Source organism: Balaenoptera ricei, chromosome 21 (genome assembly GCF_028023285.1).
Source record: "Balaenoptera ricei isolate mBalRic1 chromosome 21, mBalRic1.hap2, whole genome shotgun sequence".
Lineage (NCBI taxonomy): Eukaryota > Metazoa > Chordata > Mammalia > Artiodactyla > Balaenopteridae > Balaenoptera > Balaenoptera ricei.
Window position 1 is genome coordinate 30,953,314 of NC_082659.1, and position 22,132 is coordinate 30,975,445.

Sequence of the window (22,132 nt, forward strand, 5' to 3'; positions counted from 1 at the left end):
GATGGACAGAGAAAATGTGTCACCGACAGGCCCTATCAGAGGTAGGAAGCTTATTCATTTCCAAAGCCTTCACTTTGATGATCCCCAAATACCATCACTAGCCCAGACGTCCACCTGTCAGAACTCCTTCTTTTTTGTTCTTAACTTATTTTGGTTTCATGGATGTCTTTGCAAATCTGATGGAAATTAGAAATACTCCTCCAGGAAAAATGCACACACACACAATTTTGCATATTGATCTGTGTTTTTTATGGATGCTGTCATGGAAAAAAATCCTTTTTAAATGGAATGATTTCTATTATCTTCAGCAAATGAATCAATTAACATTTGAAAACAGACCTGACTACTTAATTTCTTTTTTAAAAAATATGTTATTTAAAAACCTGACTTATAACTCTCCCCAAAGATTTCAGATCTTTCACTTTTGTTTTACTATGATCAGCAGTTTCAAAAACCTTTGTAGATGTTTCTGAAACACTTAATTTCTAGGGAAATTTTAAAATTTATTTCTGCTAGGAAAGTGCAGCAGGCATTGCTATATACCTTCTTAGAAATATTTTATTATAATTTTATGAGGAAATAAGCAAAGAGACTGTAATGTTATTCCCATATTGGTTTATATTAAATAAACATTGATAAGCCACAAAATCTTGATCGTAATTCAGACTCTGACCCTCAGATATATTGTTTTGGGAGAAATAAATGTACACAGCTACCATAGCCACAGAGGAAAAATTTCAAAAATATGGAGAGAAAAACCTTTTGAAACTCACCCTCTACGGATACATAAACAATACTGATGAACCACTCTATGAATTTCTATGCCTGTATCTTATATTTTAAAGTCGGGACAGAGAAACTTCCTAGATACTTGATGTAAGAATTTGCTTTGAATAAGTTGGCAATGCAAAGCTACTTTAAAATCACCTCTTACTCTTAGAGTAAAATCCTTAGAAAAGCTTATAAAAGTTTATAATAATAAAAACTACCATCTTATTTTTCCTTTGAGACCAATCATCACACACCAAGAGCAGCTAAGTTTATAATAATTTATTAAGGTTGTATATCATTTGTCATGAATAATAAATTATAGAAACCATAGCATCTTTATAAACTATTAAGTGTATCATATTCACTTCCTAATGCTTATTGCAGTAACTGTAAGAAATTTAGATTATATTTTAGCATTAGTTAGAAGATTAAAAAAAAACTATAAAATTTGTTCACAGTACTTCGGATTTATGAAGGACCCTATTATTTTAACTTTTGGGCAACCAGTTTGAAATGCGTAAAAACCCCTTACAAACCAGAAGGTGGCGTACGGTTTCACTGAGCTGCTGAAAATAATGCAGTTCCTTGAATTTGTACTTACACCCATGTGGTGCACTTTTTACGGCATTGTAATAAATGCAAATAAATAATCAATTACTGATCTCTAAAAAAAAAAAATCTACCGATAGACAACATTGAAGGTTGGCAAACACTTTGAACATTCAAATAAAAAATTCAGTAAACAATTGCAGCATGGAATTCTCTCTCCTGTTCCCCATCTCCCTCCCCCTACCCAGTTTGGTTAAGGAAAAAAAGTTCAGGTTGAGTTTAAGTCCTAGGGCCTGACAGGGAGACCCTGGCCTCCATTCTTCCCCAGACTTCTGTTATCTTCCGTTTCAGTTCTCATTATGTCTGTCCGGACTCTCCCCTGAGGACATCAGCATCGGTCCTTTTCCCGTAGGGGGAGTTTTCCAGTCCTTGCTGAAAGCATTTCCTTCTCCACTGTAACAGCACAGGCGTGAAATTAGTTGGAGTCTTTGTAACAAGTTCGTTCCGTTCCTATGGAAGAGAAACTTACAAGGCAGCAACAAGATGCTGCGCGTGGTAGGTTTCATAGACTCGCTTGGTCTTTAAATGTCCGTTCTTGGCTAATGTCCTTATACATCGTCTGGTCCTCAGTGAACTTTGATGGAATATTTCCGCAGTTTCAGAAACTGGAAAAGCTTGTCTTTCGTCCTCTTCTTCAGAGCCATCAGGGCCCGTGTTTTCTCCTCCAAATCTTGATCTATGGCAAAAATGATCTTAGCTCTCTCCTCTGCTTTCTTGTCCCCAGAGTTTTTGAAGAGCCTCTGTAATGCTTCTTGGTCTATGTTTTCAAAGATGTTGCCCACGGCTTTCTTACGTGAGGCTGTGTCGAAGTGGTAGCCGTGGATGGACGGGCTTACTCGCAATGAGGTGGACATGCTTCTGGCCGGGTGGCTTGGCTTGGCTTTCATCGATGTGTGAATCTTTGGGAATTCAGCTCCCGGGCTCTCCAGAGAGTCTGTAGCAAAATCATTCCGGGACTGCTATTTAAAGTGTGAACAAAAGCTCCAGGCTCAGATTACACCGGTGACATCAGAGTGATCTCAAGGAAGCATAATCGCAGACAGGTTTAACAGTTGAGTTGCCAATATCCTGTTCTTGTGCTAAATGTTACTAAAAGCTGTGTTCAGTGATAGGGCCGGAAAGGGGGGGATTTCTTTTTACCACATCTGTGGCAATAGAATTATAGACTTGGACCCTTCTATAGAAAAAAAAAAAAAGCTGAAACCAGGACAGCACAAAGAGAAGAGACAAACAAGGTGGCTTAGACTCTCAAATCTTTCCAGGCAACAACCAAAACAAAGGGTTCTGCCAGCCACCAGAAAGTTTTAATTCCCAGAGAAGTTATTGAAGTGCAGTCCCAACATTTGGCAGCCCACACCAGTGCCCTGTGGACATTTCTAGCCAGGGCAACCCCGAAGCTATTGAGAGAAAGCTTAAGCATCAAGGACATTGATTTGGAGTATGTCTGCTGTAGAATGGGGGTCAGACGCTACAAAACGCTGATGTGACACAGCCTGAGTCCGTGACCATTCAGAGCCTGCGTCCAAGAGCAAATCTGCAATTGCTGAATAAAATTTTCATTTAATAATAATCATAGCAATAGACAGTGTCTCCTTAGGCTTGTGTATATATCAACAACAATATCAAAAAAAGCCGGAGGAAGAGTTAAAAGGTGCTTTTATGTGCATAGCACTCAAAAGGGATGAGTTGACTTTTTCCTCTCATATTTATTTTGGCATCAGTCAGACACAGTCAGAACAATACTTTCTTTGGAAGAATTTAAATTCGTTCTTTCTGCCTTCCACAATATTCAGCCAGCCACTGTCCCCACTGATGTATGGAACACTTACATTCCACCCAAGGTTCAATGTCAGCTTCAAAGGGCTCCGGAGACTTCTTTTCAGGGACCTTCTGCCGGGTCCCGGCACTCTCAGAAACAGGGCTGGCCTTTGTTTTCCTCTCATCTAGTCATCTAGAAAAGTGCACAAAGGGAGAGCATGTAGATAAGGTACCTCACTAGAAAAATGAGTTAGAGGCTCTTCTCGTATATTCATTCATTCACTCGTTTATTCAATCAGTATTTATTCAAGGTCGACTTTTAGCTGGAACTTTTCTAGGCATTGGAAATATAACAGGAAACCACACTAAATCAAATAAAAAACAAAACATCCCTACCTTACCTTTGTGGAGTTTACATGCAGCTGGGAAATAGACAATAGGAAAAGGCGCATGTATAGTCTAGAGGATGTCACAGAGTAATGCGTGAGGCAGGTTGTACAGGAGAAGCAAGGGAGGGTTGGAATTTGCATAGGATGTCCAGAGGCAGCTTCGCATGTGACCTTGTGCAAAGACCTGAGGGAGCTGAAGGAGCAGCCTGTGTAGACAGACACCCCGGGGGAAGGGTGTTGTAGGCAGAGGTACAGCAAGTGCCAGGGCCTGAAGATGAGAGTATGCGTGGCGGGTAGGAAAAACAGCTAGGAGCTCAGCCTGGCTGGAGCAGAGTCACCAGAGAAGAGTGAGAAGGGGATTCAGGGTAAGAAAGCCAGGGGCAGACTGAGTACAACCCTGCACTCACAAATTTCCTGTACTCACAACCCTGTCTCACAAATTTCCCTTTTACTCTGTAGGAGATAGGTAGCCTTGGGGGAACTTGGAGCTGAGAAATGACATGATTTTTCTTATAATTAAAAAATAAATAAATAAACAACTGTCACTACTTAGTAGAGAATAGATTGTAGGGAAACAAATCAGATTCTGGGCACATTGTGAAAGGGGAGTCGAAAGGATTGCAGATGGCCCCAACCTGGGGAACCAGACAGACAGGAGCCCAGCACGCACTCTTCGTGAAAGATGCTTCCTTGAGAGACTTTTCTAGGTGAGCTGGTGTTCAACGCGCCAACCACGGCAGCTGATACTTGTTCTGGTTTTTCCATGGAAGAACCCTATGTTCCGCTTCCCACGACTAGGAATTTCCTGGCATATGTAGCACACCTTTGTGGCAGCCTCACTAACATAAAAATAGTTATTATTCCATCATCAAAAAGTCTACGTACAATAAATGCTGGAGAGGGTGTGGAGAAAAGGGAACCCGCCTACACTGTTGGTGGGAATGTAAATTGGTGCAGCCGCTATGGAGAACAGGATGGAGGTTCCTTAAAAAATTAAAAATGGAACTACTGTATGATCCAGCAATCCCACTCCTGGGCATATATCCAGAGAAAATCATAATTCAAAAAGATACATGCACTCCAGTGTTCATTGCAGCACTATTTACAATAGCCAAGACATGGAAGCAACCCAAGTGTCCATCGACAGATGAGTGGATAAAGAAGATGCGGTACATATATGCAATGGAATATTACTCAGCCATAAAAAAGAATGAAATAATGCCTTCTGCAGCAACATGGACGGACCTAGAGATTGTCATACTGAGTGAAGTAAGTCAGAGAAAGAGAAATATCGTATGATATCACTTGTATGCGGAATCTAAAAAGAAATGATACAAATGAACTTATTTACAAAAGAGAAGTGGACTCACAGACTTAGAGAATGAACTTATGGTTCCCAGCGGGGGAAGGGTGGAGGGAAGGGACAGTCAGGGAGTTTGGGATTGACATGGACATAACCTGTCTGAATTGTCCTTGCTCAAGGCTTCATCAGCCTTTTCATGCTCTGCCCTTTGTTGATGTGACTCTTAGGTGGGCTCACAGTTTTTATCCTCTATTCATTAATTAATCCCAAATTTTGATTTCCAACCTGCCCCTGTCCTCTGAAGTATAGATTCATTTATTTAACTAACTATAGAATACATAAGCAACACATGTATGTCATTAATATCTGTTCAGTTGTAAAAGTCAGAAACCCAGCTATCATCTTCTGTAATCTTTAATATCTCATTCTCTTTCTCCCCTCTATCTATCTATCTATCCATCTATATATAACACCAAGTTCTGTCAATTCTATCTGCAAATATTTCTCAAATCTATCCAGTTTCTCTCTGTTTTTCCTGCCACTCTTTAGATAAGCCTCCATAGGGCAGATGCTTTGATGCACGACCCAGCATTCTCATTAAGTTTTCCCCAGGTGCTCAGCCGTCAGCTGCCTTTGGAGGTTGTCACCACTGAAGAAGATCATGTCCCCTGAGGCGCCTCCCCTTCCTGGTGCAGCTGTATCTAGTGACTGGTCAATATGCGGGTGTAAATGCCCACTCCCCTCACCCCACTTCTGAGGGATCTTCTACACTTCAGAACATCCTTTAGGCTCTGCTGAGTCCACCCTCTGCCGGATCCTGTCTCTTTCCCATCTGTTGGCAATGATCCCAAGAGCTCTCAGTGATCAACCACCTGCCTGCTCCACGCCAGCTCAGAGTTTGCTCCTTCGGGATCCCGGTCCATGACACCCCATCTTCTCTCACCTGGACCAAGACCAGACCTCGCTCCTGGTGTTCCTGCTTCCACTCTTGTTCTCCATTCTCTGTGCAGGACCCAGAGCAATACTGTCTAATAAGCAATCTGGTCAGACCACTCCTGCTATTACTCTTAGGATAAGCCTCCAAAATCTTAACACAACCTATCTGAGCCTGACCTGCTCTGGTCCCTGGCTACTCCTGCCGCATGATAATTTGCCACTCTCTGCCCTGCTTTCCAGTTCCTTGAATGCACTATGCCCATTCCTGCCCTGGGTATTTGCACATATTTTTCCTCTTTCTGGAATGTTCTTCTCTGCCTTTTATCTCAGCTATTCATTCATAAAATCTCAACTGAAAGCTACTTGCTCAGAGAAGTCTTCCTTGATGCTTCTAGACCAGATCACGCCTCCTTGCCAATGTACCCTTTACTATTCCTTTGTAGCACTTATTACAATTTTCAAGCACACTTTTATTTGGGGGATTACTGATTTAAAGCCTGTCTCCACCAAGAGCAGGGATCAGCTCTACGCTTCTCTTTAATGTGTCCGAAGCTCCTGGGTCACTTAATGTGTTGCAGTGTTTAACTAAATAACAGTGTGTGTGATTCCATTTAATTCTCATAGCAGCCCTGTGCGGTAGGAACTATTGCAATCCTCGTGTGACAGACAGGACAACTGAGGCAATGGAAACTTGCTCCCTGCTGTGGGCTGAATATCCTCCCCCTCTCCCCAGATGTCCTAGAACCTATGAATATAAGCAAAAAGGAACCTTATGGTGCAAAAGGGGCTTATATGGCAAAAGGAATTTTGCAGGTGTAAATAAATTAAAGATCTTGAGTTGTGGAGATTATCTTGGATTATTACATGGTCAGCCCATGTAATCATAAGAGTCCTTATAAGAAGGAGACAGGAAATCAGAGAGGGAGAAGCTGCTGTGTGGCTGACTTTGAAGACGGAGGATGGAGCCGTGAGCCAAGCAGCCCCTAGAAGCTGGAAAAGTCAAAGAAACAGATTCTCCTGTAAATCCTTCAGAAGGAACATATCGCCGCAGACCCATTCTAGACCTCTGGCCTCCTGAACTGTAAGATAGTAAATTTGTGTTGTTTTAAGTCGCTAATTTGTGGGAATTTGTTACGGTGGCAATGGGAAACGAATTCACTCCGCAAATCCTTCAGCTGTGAGAAGACAACTTGAACCCAACTTGAACCCTTGACTACCTGACTCCAAAGCCCAGTGATTTTAAACACTCTACTGAATTGCTCTCAAATCAACTGCAAGCTCTCTCTTCAAAAAGCCTGAATAATGTTCCCACATGACACTAAGCAGCTCTCCTTGAGTACTGCCTAAAAGCATTCAGATGAATTTGAGAGATTAAGGCATTTCAAAACTGTTTAGAGGACAAGCCCATCCACGGGGAAACAGTGTTAGTTTCTGTTTACCAGAAATGTGACACAAGCCTTAAGGCTGTGATTTGCTGATGCCCTTTGCCAAAGGTAACTCCATGTGTGCTCGGAAAGCCTTTTGCTGCTGTCACCCTGTTCTTTCCCTTCTTTGTATAAATATTTTCAGTGAATGATGTGGACAACAGACTCTAAAAAAACACTGGCAAGGAGCCACAAATTGCATATGGACGAGATGGTATCACATAGGTGCCTTACAGAATTTTTGCTCTCTACAGTAAAGACAGCACATAATGAAGGCTGTTTAAAAGAAGCAGCTTCTAGCAAATTCCCTGGCAGTCCAGTGGTTAGGACTTAAGAAGCAGCTTCTAGGCTAGTGTATTTTCTTTCAGGCACCAGTTTTCCAGTATTTTTTTCATCACACAAAGAGATCTGTTTGCCAGTAATAAGTGTGTGCTTGGTTACTTTTGTATCTAATGAAAAGATTTGAGAAAACAAAGGGAAAGAAGAAAACTAATATTTATTAAGTGATGTGTATACCTAGTTTTCTTCATATAATATCTAAATTATTCTTCATAACAATACTGGAAGTAGATATTATCGACCTCCATTTTCACTAAAAACAAAGAATTGGGCTAAACAATCTGTCCAAAGTAAGTTGTAAAAACTGAATTCATTTCCAGATTTTTTTCTTATCCCTCAAATCTCTTTGGGAAGGTTTTCCCAAACTTTTGCTAGGCTACTTGCCACTACTGTTCGCATCACTAAGACTCTAGATTTACCTTTCCAGATGAAAAATGATAACTTTATTTATATCTTTAAAGGGCCAAAGATATTAAGTGTAGTAGCTGGTACATAGAATGTATCTAATGAATACTTATTGAATTATTACATGAAGAAGTGAGTGAAAGTAAGCACACAGAATTTACTTCAATGCGGTTTTGTGTACCAATTTCTCTCCCTGGCAATCTCCTGAAAATGAAAAGCATAGAAGCCAGCAACTAGAAATGTGTACCTTAAACTTCCACTGAGCTATCCCTGTACATTTTTGTTTTAACAGCAAAAATTTCATACTGCATTGCAATTTCCCAAGTGCTTTCACATATATTACTTTGCTTGACGTTCACAACGTCACTGGTTTTATTATCCCTGTTTTGCAGATGAGAAAACTGAGTATAACAGAAGTTAAGCAAGTTTCCCCAAATTTTGGAGCTAATTAAATAACAGAGCCGGCCCTGGAACTCTCATTTTTTGGTCTTTAAATACTATGGTTTTTTTCCTACCATCGCATGGCTTCCTGCTTATGCTCATTGTTTACTTATCTCTTATAGTTTGAAACTTCTATCCCAACTGTCTTTCATTTTTCTTTTCATGTCTTTATTCATTGATTTATAGATTCAGTCACAAACACACTATTGAATGCTTACTGTGTGCCACGAGTTTGAGGAACAAGTAGGCTGGGAGAAATGGACATCATCCCGGTGTCTGTGGAACATGAGGCCTAGAGAAGAAAAGAGACTTTAGACAGATAAGTAAACATATCAGTAGATGAAGAAGCGTTTATAAGTGCGAGAAAATGAAAAACATCAGGTGATATAAAGGAGGAAACAAGGTGAGGCGTCCTTTAAATCGTTCAAGGCCTGAAAAGCTTTTCTGAAGAAGAGACCTTTAAGCTGAGACTCGAAGTAAATGTTGAAATTAACAAGGAGAGGAGCACAGCAAGGAGCTTTGGATGCAGAAGGAAATCCTGTGCAAAGGCCCTGGGGTGGGAATGAATTTGAAGGACAGGAAAACAGACACAAAGACAACGCAGGTGGCAAATAGAAACCAACGAGGAGAGGATGATGATACTAGATTGGTAGGCAGGGCCGGAAGATGGAAAGGGTGGAGGACCGTGTTGAAGACTTAATATTTTATCCTAAGGGCAATGGGCTGTCTTGAAAAGGTTATAAGCATGGAAGGGAAACTGCTGCGCTTTTCTAATTTAATTTTTAAAATTGCTTTGCTGGGTAGTCAAAGACAGCAACTAAAGAGAACAATTATGGTTTCAGGTGGTGAATAGACTCTTCTAAATGTAGTTTGGAAATAAACTCAAAGGGACTTGGTGATGACTTTAATAGGGGATGGGCTAAGTGTCAAGGGTCACTCCCAGGTTAAGCCTTGGCCTCCTTGGTGGGGAAGGTTGAGAGTGAAAAGGATTTGGGAGAAAATACAAGTTCAGTGCTGCACACAGTAAATCTGAAATGCTTGGGAAACTGCCAAGAAGATAGCTGAGTATGTGAATCTAGAGCTCAGAGGAGAAGTCTGAAATATAGTTTTAATTTTTATTTTTTCTCAGTAATAATTGTCAAGAAATCAACATTGACTGCAGCTCTCTTTATCCTACTTATGCATGAACCCAGAATCTAGAACAATGCCTGGCACAAAATAGAATTCATATAAATAGTTTTAGAATTATTTTACATGAGGAAAATACCGAGGCCTAGAGAGAGCTGAATAACATGTGAAAACAATGGTCAATGGTCACGTGACTTCTTTTCGCTGGACACTTAAACCTCCTTCATTTTTCTGTACTTAACAACTGAAATGGCAATCATTCTCTTAAGTAATTGCTTTGAGGGCATTTACTGTATTCCATATGTTTATATAAAATCTATACTAGATGTCCATTTCTGCTGTAGTTGTGGTTAATCCCTTTAAAAAATTAATCAGCAAACATTTTTATTTCAGTAAATTTTATTAAATGTCTTTCTTTTTAAATCTTTAGTGATTGCTGATGAGAACAAATGGCAGGTTTTCTTCTAGAAACTTTGATTCTGACATTTACTTTTACTCAAAGAGAGGAACTAATTAAACATTCTGAAGCAATAAAAATTTTGAGAAAAGAAAAAAAAAAAAAAAAAACAGAGAAACGCTTTTCCAAAATGCTTTCAATCAAAATATGGGGAGAAAAATCCACAACTTTACTGCAAAGAATTACCGCCAAGACCATTTTTTTAAAGTGCTGCTTTTTTAATGGTGCCTTTGCATGTGAAGTGAAACAGCTGTCTTTGCCTAAGCCACAGTCTATATTTGCAACATCTCCTAAAAAAGGAACTGAAGATAAGCTTTTCTTTTTTAACATTTTAATTAGCTGCTCAGATTCAGATATTGAGCTCCTGGTATTAATAGCTTCTTTCAAAGGAAACAGTTGTGAACATAAACTAACATGTTTTTCTCAGGAAGTGGGCATGAGATATTTATATGTATTTATAGTAGTGTGTGTTTCTGTAATCTATGACTAAAGCTAAAAACGTCTTGATGCACCATCTCCTCCCACTTGCCGCTCCCTCTCCCTCAGTGCGTGCCTCTAGATGAGAGTTGTGACATTGGCATATTTTGGTTTTTCTCAAAGTGGGACTCCACAGAGAAAGAACTCCTGGCATGTGTTTCCCAGATTTCGTAAGTAGTGTCGCAAACCATACACGTGGCCACTTCTGAAGGCCCTTCTCCTGAGCAGATTACTGTCACACCTGGCTCCTCTCTCCTCAGACTGACCTACTAATTCTGTCTGACTTTCCAAGAACGATAGGCAGCCCAAACTTCTGAGGGGCCTGGAGAAATCCGGTCCCGAGGCTTCTCCAAGACGCTGAAGGACAATCGGACTCTTGGAGTTCTTCATAAGGTGAAGCAAATTCTTAGCAAGGACAACATATCTCTGTTTAAGTATTGAAAGGTTATTAAATGGAAGAAAAATTAGGCTTATCTGAAAAGTGCCTGGTGGTAGAAATATGGCCAATGCAATAGGTGAGCTCCAGAAAGACATATTTTGACTCAGCACAATTAAAGGCATTTACTCAATGAGAAAATAAACAGTGAGAACATTCAAGTACAGTCAGGATGACCACTTAGTAGGTATCTCGTAGAGACATGTAAGTAGTGAGACTAGACCAGTGCTTATTTTTACTTATTCTATTTGTTGCCTATGATCTACAGCTTGTGTCATCAGGTTATACACACATAAGAAAGTGTGTAACATTTTTGTTTCAGTCATTATATAGAAGAACATATATATATGTTTCATGTATGTATAAATAATGTACATGCATAGCTGAAGCACAAATTTCAAAAAGACATTTAAACTTACTAGCTTTATGCACTATGTATTTCATTCTATTTTATTGTATCCTCTGGTCGTTAAAAAATGGCCAGTTACAACCCATTAAACTGACTTCAGACTCACTAATGAGTCACAACTTGTGGTTTGAAAACCACTGGTCTAGACAATTTTAATGACTCTTTTGATGCTGAGCAGAGGAGATCGTGATCCTGTGCTTCAATAAACTTTTACGTAACTAGTTGTCGCTTTGTTGCTGTGCTGTTGTTTTTGATACTTGTGTATAGGAAAGGCTTCGGCATAACCGCCCTGAAATGGTAGACAATCCAGTACAGCTGCCATCACTATAATCATTTGGGGAATAATTTTTTTTTAACATGTCCCTAGAACTAGGTAGTAGAACCACATAAAAATATCTCAGTAGTTTAGACCACAAGGGCAATCATACATTCAATCCTTTGCTCATTTAGTCAATAAAATATCTATTTATTTTATTTCAAAAGCCTCCCATCCCCTTTGCTATGCCCTAAAGAGACAAATACTCTATATGCTTATAAGTCCTGTTTGCCATTCCTCCAAACATCCCAAGGTGTTCCCTCTTCCATTTTACAGGGATAATGAGATAAGAACTGGAGGACCAAGGTAGAAAAAAGGGTGCCATGATACAGGATAAGGATGCTGATGTCGGGTGTGGGAGGTCAAGAATAGCCTTGGGTGGGGGAGGGGTAAATTGGGAGATTGGGATTGACATATACACACTACTATATGTAAAATAGATAATGAATAAGGACCTACTGTGTAGCACAGGGAACTCTACGCAATACTCTGTAATGACCTATATGGGAGAAGAATCTAAAAAAGAGTGGATATATGTATACGTATAACTGATTCACTTTGCTGTACACCTAAAACTAGCACAGCATTGTAAATCAACTATACTCCAATAAAAAAAAAAAAAAAAACATAGCCTTGGGTGAAAGTTAACAAAGTAGATCCCAACAGACTCCCAAGACACTCAACAGGCACCCGTTTTCAAATGCATGAAGTGAAAAACTGACCCTCTTCTAGTTTACTACTTGTTGACACATGAATATGAGAGTCCCTAAAATGCTGGAAAAATTGCACAACTGCTATACAATCCAAGCTTGTATCTCTGGAGATAAACTTACTTTTCTATTTAAGCATGTCAAATCTAAGTTTTCAGACAGCCTGGAAAGGAAGGGAAAGCAGCATTTAATGTAGTCACATGTGTTCCAGGATCGTGCAGAGATTAACACTCAGTAAGAATTTATGATGGATTTTATGACTCAAAAGCAGAAGAAAGAGATCATGGTCCCTGAACTTTGTTGGTTTTTGTTTTGAACATTAAGGAATTGGTCCAAGGTCACTGAACAAGACTAACTAAATATTTACTGAACCCCTTAGAGTGTATTAACTTTCCTATAATTAGTCTTTTTTTAAAAAAACCCTGACATCAACTTAGTATGTTGTCTTTTGTCTTTTTGTTTTTCAACCTATAGTGTTCTACACGTGCTCTCAAATCTTGTCAAACATTATTTCTAGTTAATTATGTTCTAAGTTCTAATGTGCATTAAATATTTCTACTAGTGATAAAAGTGAGTTCAACTGACATGCCGGCAGAGCCATGGGGTCCGTAGTATCTTACATATGTTGTGGCCAGAATGGGACCACCGTGCCATCGCACAGATGGGGCTCAGGCAGGGAGGCAATTTTCTGAGGGACACAGCTGTTTTGGGTGGCCCGGCAGTGGTTAAAACAAACCAATGGCTGATCTCCTGGAAACTGGGGTAGTGGACCTTTTGTCTTAAACGTCTAGGACTCCTCTTCCCGTTTCTTTCCGGGTAACAAATGCTTTCCCTTGCATTTAAACTTACTCTGCAACAGGATTGAGAATCAGTGCTCTCTACTGTTTCTGTGGTACCCTTTAGAGAGGGTATTTGCATTTATGCCTTATTTCCCTCCCAATGTCACCCTGGGGTCGATGGGTCCATGACACACGGCCATCTCTCCTTCCTGCTCAGTTTCTCCTCAGCTGCTTGACTAGTATCCTTATAGGACTGTACACCTGACCCCTGGTAGCTCTCAGTAAATCACAAAGTAGATAATACTGAGTGTCCACCATGTTGCTCACTTATTTTTGACTTTTAATAGAAAGGTGCAAACTCCGTGGTGAGTTTCGCACGCTTGAACCACGGTGGGTCTCTCTCCAGTTCCCAGATCCCTCCAGCCTCCTGTTTGTCTAACCTTAAAGCACTTCAGGACACCGCGTTCCCGGACTTTCCTCTGGTCTAATCAGGTTCCGTGTCCCAGAGGGGACTGCAGCTCTTGGCTAGCTTGTCCCCTGGTTCCTAATCCAGGAAGAAGCAGGGAAGAACGGCCAGAGGCTGCACCCCCAGCAGCTGTGAGGTTACAGCTCGTTGGCCCTTCGTGCTCCCCTCTGACTCCCAAACCCCTGGGGTCCCTCGCAGAGGCTGTGCGAAAAGGAATCTGGCTGTTCTGGCATCCTCACCTTCCTTCCTCTTTGTACTCCTGGCAGGAAGTCACTGATACAAGATGACACTTAAAAAAAAAAGAATCACGGAATGCTGCCTAAATCTTGAATTTAGTTCAGTTTTCAGCTTGCCTAGAAGCCAGGAAAACCGTGAAAGACGTTAGATGCATCTATGTAACCGGATTTTGAGAATGGCCTTAGCATCGGATCCCTTACACTAAAACCAAATACGTCATTGCGTTTTAGAGCCGAGAGGGGCTGCAAAGTCTTTTAGAAAAGAGAAGTAAGGCAGAGTACTGGGTCCCAGGCTCAATTCACCCCTGTCTGAAAGTTTGCTCTTTCTCGGAGGCCTGCGTGACTGTACTGGACCCAGGACTCAGCTTTTCAGAGACTCCCTGAACTGCAAGGGACCACAAGACATCTGACTGAGAGCCCCCTGCCTCTGGTTCAGACCCCCATCATCATTTTAATTAGGAAATTGGAAGTTCTCCTAACTTTGTCCCTATACCCCTGGACATTGCTCTGTGTTGACTTATCACGATAGTGGTGGGAGAGGGGAAATTAGTTTCTTCTTAAGAAAAATACAGAGAAAAGTTAAAGTTGGAAAATTACTGTCTGGAATTTAACACTAGATGATGACCTGGACTCGCCAGGGTTCTGGCGGGCAGGGCTCTGGGCAGAGCAAAGAGGGAAGGGAAGTCATATTTCAGGCGTACCTCCCGTTCCAGGCACCTTTCATACACTTTACAAATCGTCACCGGAGTCCTGTAAGATCGGGACTCGGCTCTTTGTGGAAAGGGAGGTTTATTTAATAAGTGAATGCACAGCGTCTCGTTTCTTGTTTGGATCTATCTGAATCCAAAACCACAGAGAACCTTTCCACCAAAATACTGCATCCACCGTGTTGCCTTGGTCCTGGCTTCTGTCTCTTCCCCCACTTTTCTCCTAAACGTACATTCATGGTGTGCTTTACCCACAGTATCTATGTATTTATATCTATATCTATATTCATCTCTCTATCATCCATCTCTCTGTCATCTATCATCTATCAGTAAATACAAAATCTAAAATCATCCTCCCAGCCACTCGTTGAACCCTTGAGGATTAAGGCTTCGGGAAGCAAAGTATCACACAGAACATTGGGCGGCTGAGATGGAAGGGTTGTCCCAGGTCCGTGTGACTCTAGGTCTCTGTTTTTTCACAGTCCCCCTGCATTTGTTCTGACATTTGAAAGAGCAGCTTACGCGTGTCAATAATTTGGCAGCCATGTTAGAGCCAAGAGAGAAGAGAGGGAAGGGCTCTGTGTTGGAGAAGACGTATGAATGGAGTAAAGAAGAAGGAGAGCCGTGCCTCAGGTGGAACGTCTAATAAGGTTTAGAGAGATGGAGAACATCTACTTCAAACTCTGTTCACGTGCCTCCTCCGTGGCATGTCACCGCAGTTTCTCCCCTCAAGAATTTACACTGGTGGGGGAGCCCGACACAGAAAAAAGAACTAAACTCAACCCCCGCTTCACAAACTTACTCCTGCCCTAGTCCATACTCTCTCAGGCAACGGTGACAGTATCCACCCCAGGCTGTCCTTCCCTCCACCTGTTTCCTCTCTCCCATCTTATGTCCAATTCAGTGACTTCTGGTGGACCGGCTTCTCAGAGTAAATCTCATTAACTCTGCTGGACCACCAGTTTCCATGCCACCGTCATTTTTCTCCTGGATTACCGCAAAAGTGTCTTTACCATTCTCATGCATAACATCTAGAATGTTTCCTTGAAAGCGTAGATCTCATCTTAATTTTTCTGTGGATAAAACACTTCAGTAGCTTCACACTGAATAGACTAAAACCTGAACTCCTTATGTGAACTTACAAAGCTCACTCTGGTATGGTTCCTCCTCACATATATGGTCTTAGATTCTCTCTCTCTCTCTGTCTCTCTCAGGAGTGATCCAACTCTAGGACTTTATACTGCCCTTTGCCTAAAACCATTTCTTCCTCCCAGATGGTCAGGTGCCTTCCTTTTTCTCATCAGTCAGGTTCTATTTCTAATGTCCTCTTCCATAGGGGCCTTCTCTTAGCATTTATTATGGATTGAATTGTGTCTCCCATAAAGACATGTTAAAATCCTAACCCCCAGTGCCTGTGAATGTGACCTGTGATTTAAAAATAGAATCATTACAAATATAATCAAGTTAAGATGAAGTCATACTGGATTTGACTGGGCCCTAATCCATTGATGGTATCCTTATAACAAAAGGGAAAATGTGGACACAGACACACAGGGAAGAAGGCCATGTGGAGACTAAGGCAGAGATTGGAGTGATGTATCTAATAAGCCAAAGAATGCCAGGGATTGCTGGCACCTACCAGAAGTTAGAAGAGGCAAGGAAACATAGCTCCCCTAGATGGACTCCCCAACACCTTGATTTCAGACTTCTATCCCCCAGAACCATGGGAGAAGAAATTTCTGTTGCTTTATATGACTCATTTTGTGATCATTTGTACAGCAATCCTGGAAATTAATACAGAATTCAATCAAAAGTTTGCCCCAACGTTTAAAAACTCTCTAGCTCATAGCCCATCACTCTCTGAAATTACCATTATTTTATTATATATGTAACTAATCGATACATTTACAATATTTATACCCATCTATTAATGTTTCTGATATTTATATCTATATGTATGTGTGATATATGGATATTTGAAAGCCGAAAATGTATCCATCTGGTTCACTGAACACGTAGAGGATCGTCTGTGTGTAATAGGGCTGTATCAATACCTGTTGAATGAACAGGTAAACTTTGTGAGTGCGGTAATAGAGCTATGCTCAGATAATCTCTGAACAAAAGCTTTTATTATAAAGCTCTTTCCTCACTGAAGGCCAGGTTATCTCAAATGCAAAATATTGTTCCAATGCTTCATTTAATAAATCTAATGCTTTGAACACTGAACTCAAATTCTGTTCCACTTATTCAAACTCCCAGAGAGATAGAGTGCTATAAAGATATGATTTTGTATCAGTTAAGAGATACGTAATACGTATCAATGTGATTCCTACAGCAAAGGTCTGAATTTGAAACAATAAAAATAATTCATAAAAAACTGAAAAAACAAATTGAATTAAATATATCAAATGTATCAGGTGAGAAAATACAATTAATTTACTTTTAGCTGTCCCCAGTGCTTAAGAACTAAAACAGGAGAGGCCCAAACAACTATGAGTTTTTCCATCACTTGGCAAAAATAAGTTCATTTTTGAATCTGAGTTTAGGTTTGGCTACATTGAGTATGGCAGTTCATGCTCTAATTCATCATGTGATCTGCTTAATTAAGTTTGTTCTAACGTCACTTTCTGTTTCCTAAGTATAAAGCCTTGCAGATGTGTCGAGTATCATAGATGAGTCCTAATGTAGAAAAATCAAGTTTGTTCCAGTGGGCAAAGTTCAGGCTTCAAGACCCAAAACCCTCTGATTTCAATCACAGTGGACCACATAATCACAGGTAAAGAAAGCTATTTTCTGAGTGTGACATATTGTTTTTCATGGCATTTGTTTTCTTTTAAAGATCATCATCAAAGTAATAGAAGTTTATAACAACGATACAGAAAATACAAAAAAATAGAATACCAAAAATATAAATCAGTCCCAGTCTTATAAGCCTCAGATAACAAATATTAATATGTTAGTTTATTTTCCTCCAGTTGGTTTTATGTGTACATATTTATAAAAAAAATATGCACAGAAATACGGATGTGTTTCTCACAAAATTAAGAACATATGGTATACAATATACACCTTTTGTATCCTGCTTTCTTTGAGGCCTATATAAATATTTATTTCTTTTATTCACATTCTATGTGAATTTTTTGCGTTTGTGAATATGACTTAAAAATTTGCCCAACATGTCTGCAAACTAATGCAAGAATGACTGAAATAGACATTCTCATTTAATAAGAACAGAAAGGGGAGGCCTACAGCATACATTGGTCCATAGCAATACTGAAACTGATCCGGACACATAGCACCAGTTTCTTAATTAGATTCTCCTTGGGTATGATTTTTTTTTTTTTTTTTTGGTCCATCTTAGCTCTGCTCTTAGGACTATAAGCTCTTCACTCTGGAACATCCTTCCTTTGCCATAAGACATGACTCATTTTTTCCAGTTTAGTAGCTTTCTCATCCTGCTTCCTGAAGCCCTGTCTCTACTGCTTCTAATCCAAGTATACAATGCTTCTGCTAGTGTAATTATATTAAAGCATTTTCTGGATTTTCTATAAATCTTATTAGGGTTTATTCCATTAGACAAAATCCATTCCCACAATTCTCCAGCTTGGACTGAGAGTCTGGATTCTGGGAGCTAACACCCTTCTGTTGGTTGAAACCCTTTTGGCCTAGTTGAGAGAGTTTACAAGACATATCCTTAAATCATTTTGATGTTTAACAAAGGGTCTTACAGACGCACTCCTGGATTTGTTCTTTATGCCAAGGCTATTTCTTACTTTGAGAATCTTTTGCCATCTAGAGAAGCTAGAAATCAGAACTGGTTTTATTTTCAAATCCAGCGAGGCCTGACTCTTTTATATTGTTTTGGAATTCTGCTTACAAACAGACCTGCTACTTTATTTTAGCTTATCTCTCTATTGATACCTTATCATATGTGACTAAAAGAAATTAATTGGCATTTTCAAAGTTCTGCTTAGAAATTCCCTTAGCCAACCACTCTACTTCATTAGGTGTACTTCCTATTTTCCACGTTAATATAGACCATAGTGCTGTCAAAATTTCTGCTATTACATAACACAATTTTTTTTTTTTCCTTAGCAGCCAATAACAATTTTCTCACTCTCTTTAAGGCTTATAGTCATCAAGAACATCCTAGATTTTGCCCACCATATAGTCTGGAAGAGAATGCCACATGTTTTAGGCTTCCATTTTGACAGGACCCCAATTCCAGGCACCAGATAGTTATCAGGTAAAGTTTGATCAGGCAAAACAGAACTAAAAATGATATGGACTAAGGGATCTATTATGGGAATTAGACCTTATTTATTTATGGAAGCACGTGAAGAAGTCTCTGGAAGACTTTTCTCTGATGCTAGTGGTGGGAATAATGTCCCCGTGGGTCAGTAAGACCCACAGTCAGGAGGTAAAACTGGAAGTGAACTGGGGAAGAGTGGAGACACACTGGAACCTGTAGGGACAAATCCAGAACGATAAACTCCAACCCACCTCTCTCACCACTTCTGACTTTGATGACACCAGCGACCTGCGACTAAAACTATTGTGCTTTGCCACAGAACTACACACACACACTCAAATTAGGACTTGAAGCTGAAAAACAAGATCCAGCAGAAGCCAGAGGAGCTGGAGGAGATGCAGACGCAGCTGCTGCCCCAGCACACAAGGTACGTCCTCAGACAGAGGTGAGGTGTGTGAGATGCCATCACACCGGCACGCCACACCTTTGGAGAGTAAGCGCCACTGTGTCCCTTCCACCTTCCATTAAAACAGTGCTTGAACGGAAGGTGATTGTGCCCTGTGCATATAGCTGAAGGCAGTAGGCGGACACACATGGATTTAAATCTGGTTCCTGTAATGATTCACACGGTGCACTTTTTTTTTAAACTCTTTTTTTTTTTAATTGAAGCATAAGTTGAGTTACAATGTTGTGCTAATTTCTGCTGTACAGCAAAGTGACTCAGTTATACACATGTATACATTCTTTTTTTATATTCTTTTCCGCTATGGTTTATCCCAGGAGATTGGATAGAGTTCTCTGTGCTATACAGTAGGACCTTGTTGTTTACCTATTCTGTATATAATAGCTTGCATCTACTATATATAATAGTTTGGATTGGGACTAACCCCAAACTCCCAATCCATCCCTCTTTGTCCCCCCCTCCCCCTTGGCAACCACAAGTCTGTTCTCTATGTCTGTGAGTCTGTTTCTGTTTTATAGATAAGTTCATTCACACAATGCACTTTTTATTAGGACATCGAACTCCAAGAGGAAGTAGGATCTCCTAATACAATGGTTTTCTCTCCATTAATAAGATAATGAAGGATTTGTTTTTGTGGATTTTCAACTTTTGCTTTAGTTGCAGGAAGCTCAGAGTTACATTGTGGTGTTCAATTTTTGTAATTATCTTTGCTCAGTATTTTCTTCATGACTGCTTCCCTTCATTATTGCTTTTTTTAAAAAAATTTGATCATTATTTTAATTATTTAATATTTAATTTTGTAGGCCATCTCAAATAACTTCTGAAAGTAGGTTGAGTGTACATATAATGTATTATTGTGGTAGCTGTACAGCCACTGCCAAGCTTATTTTTTCTTTTCTCTATCTCTCTCTCTCTTTCTGTTTTCTGTCTTGTGTGCACATCTCACTTCTTAGAATTGAGAAGGCGATCTTGGGTTAAATTCAGGTTCTGTTATATGATTTTTCAAGGGGATAAGGTCTAAGGGCTCATTTTCATTCAACAGAAATTCATATACAATGAGGAAAATAGTAGAAAACCCAGAAGAAGCGTGACTCTTCCAGGGACATCATAAGCCAGAGGCTTTGGATTTGTCAACTAGTCTTCAGCTTTTCTTTATCTTATACAAAAGTAAGTTAATCACATTGTGCAAAACCCAGGAAGAAAGAATATGATAAATGTTCGATTCTCATTGAGACTTAAAAGTCTGCTACTCCCCATAAATTCCATGTCATCTCTGGGGTTCTTGACAGTGCAGGACATGACAAGATAAATTGCTAGTGACTTTAAGTAAATTACAGAGTTTCACTAATCTTAAAAATCAAAGCTGAAACTTGTTACTTTTTAAAAGTGTTCACAAGGCCACATGAAAGAGCTCCCAGTTAAAGCTGAAGAAACGGGCAGTTGTGAACCTACACACAGGTCTTGCTTCATATTCTTTTGAAAAGATATCCTTGCCTAGAATAACATTGTACCTGCCACAGAAATGGGAGGCTGAGGACACATACACACACAGACACAGATGCAAACACACACACCCTCTCTTTTGTCATTTTGCACACATTTCTGCTTATAGGCATCTAGCTTTATCTAGCCAAGACACGGTAATGTCAAGGGGGTTGGGAATAAGCACACACCACTGCTCCGCCCCCCTTTAACTTAGTATTTCCCAATGTCTCTTAGTTACTGCTCCACTGGATCCTGAGTTCCCTGAGGACTTCATCTGAATCTCAGCCATCCGTTCATCTCCCACAAAGATTTACATATTCCACCATAGATACTAGATACATGGTCATTAAGTGAATGAATGATGTTGAATAGAAATTGTCTTAAGCATGCAAGACAATTGTGTGTGTTTCTGTGAGTGCTGTGTGTGTGACTGTGTGTGCGTGTGTGTTAGAGAGAAGGAGAGGGAGGAGAAAATTTAGCACGGTATCTGCTTCGAGCGATACCACCAGCTAGAACCACTGGGCATCCTTGGCCGCCGCAGTGCATCTGTGCATGCTTTTGGGAAATGAGTTGGTTTTTCTCTGAAAATCAGCTCCATGTAGATAAAGGCTGGAAAACTGAAGCGATTAAATACAGACTCCAAGACTCAATCATAGAGTACAAAATTACATACTCTCATTTATTTTTCTTATTATTCATAAAAGAAAGATTGGAAAATCTCTTTCTTTTTTTTTTTTTCCTCATCTCTCTATAGCAGAGAATAATGACTCTGGGTTCAACAACATAGGCAGTTAGACCATGGAGGCAGGAAATCAAGAATAATAAAGGCTTAAGTACTCTGGTTGGACTGCTCAGAGAAAGGGCTGATTGGAACAGAATACAATTGATTCTCATTATTCACAGCAGTTATGGTCTATGAAGTCCCCGTGGACACCGAATGAGTCAATACTGAACCATCGCTTCTAGGGGAAATATCCTGTTAGGTTCCTGAAAGCCTCTGGTCACATTTTCATCAATCAATCAACGTATACCTGATTTTATGGTGCATTTTTGCTTAAAGGCATTTAATATGCATTGTTGATTAATTAACCTTGAACTCACAGCCAACAGCCCTCTAACTCATGTGCCAAAGAAGGTTATTTAGCGTATGTTTTCTCCCTAATGGAGATTGCACTGGACAGCACAGCACTACATCTGGGGACTATTTTAAAACAGCAAAATCACCAATAAAAAGCACAAACATGTGGCACTAGAGGGACCACAAAAAAAAAAAAAAAAGACACCTGTTTATAGTATGAGCATTGCAACAAAAAGGCACAGTATCTCCTTGGTTGACCTCAGCTGGGCACGTGTGTGTCGGGCTATGCACCTTTTTTTTTTGCCACTTTCACGTCTGCAAATGACTGTGAAAATGCCATGCGTATTGATTTGGGGTT

The 22,132-nt window shown here is 40.1% G+C and overlaps 1 protein-coding gene across 1 annotated transcript; it reads right to left on the reverse strand.

Annotated features, from left to right (window-relative positions):
* Positions 1-1,035: 1,035 nt before the first annotated feature.
* Positions 1,036-2,334, reverse strand: TCIM (transcriptional and immune response regulator). The gene has a single exon (XM_059909348.1). The coding sequence runs from the start codon at positions 2,265-2,267 to the stop codon at positions 1,947-1,949; it is 321 nt and encodes a 106-aa protein (XP_059765331.1). The 5' UTR covers positions 2,268-2,334; the 3' UTR covers positions 1,036-1,946.
* Between the last annotated feature and the right edge of the window lie 19,798 nt (positions 2,335-22,132).

Coding starts and splice junctions, on each gene's coding strand:
- TCIM (XM_059909348.1), bottom strand. CDS start 2,267: ATGAAAGCCAAGCCAAGCCACCCGGCCAGAAGCATGTCCACCTCATTG.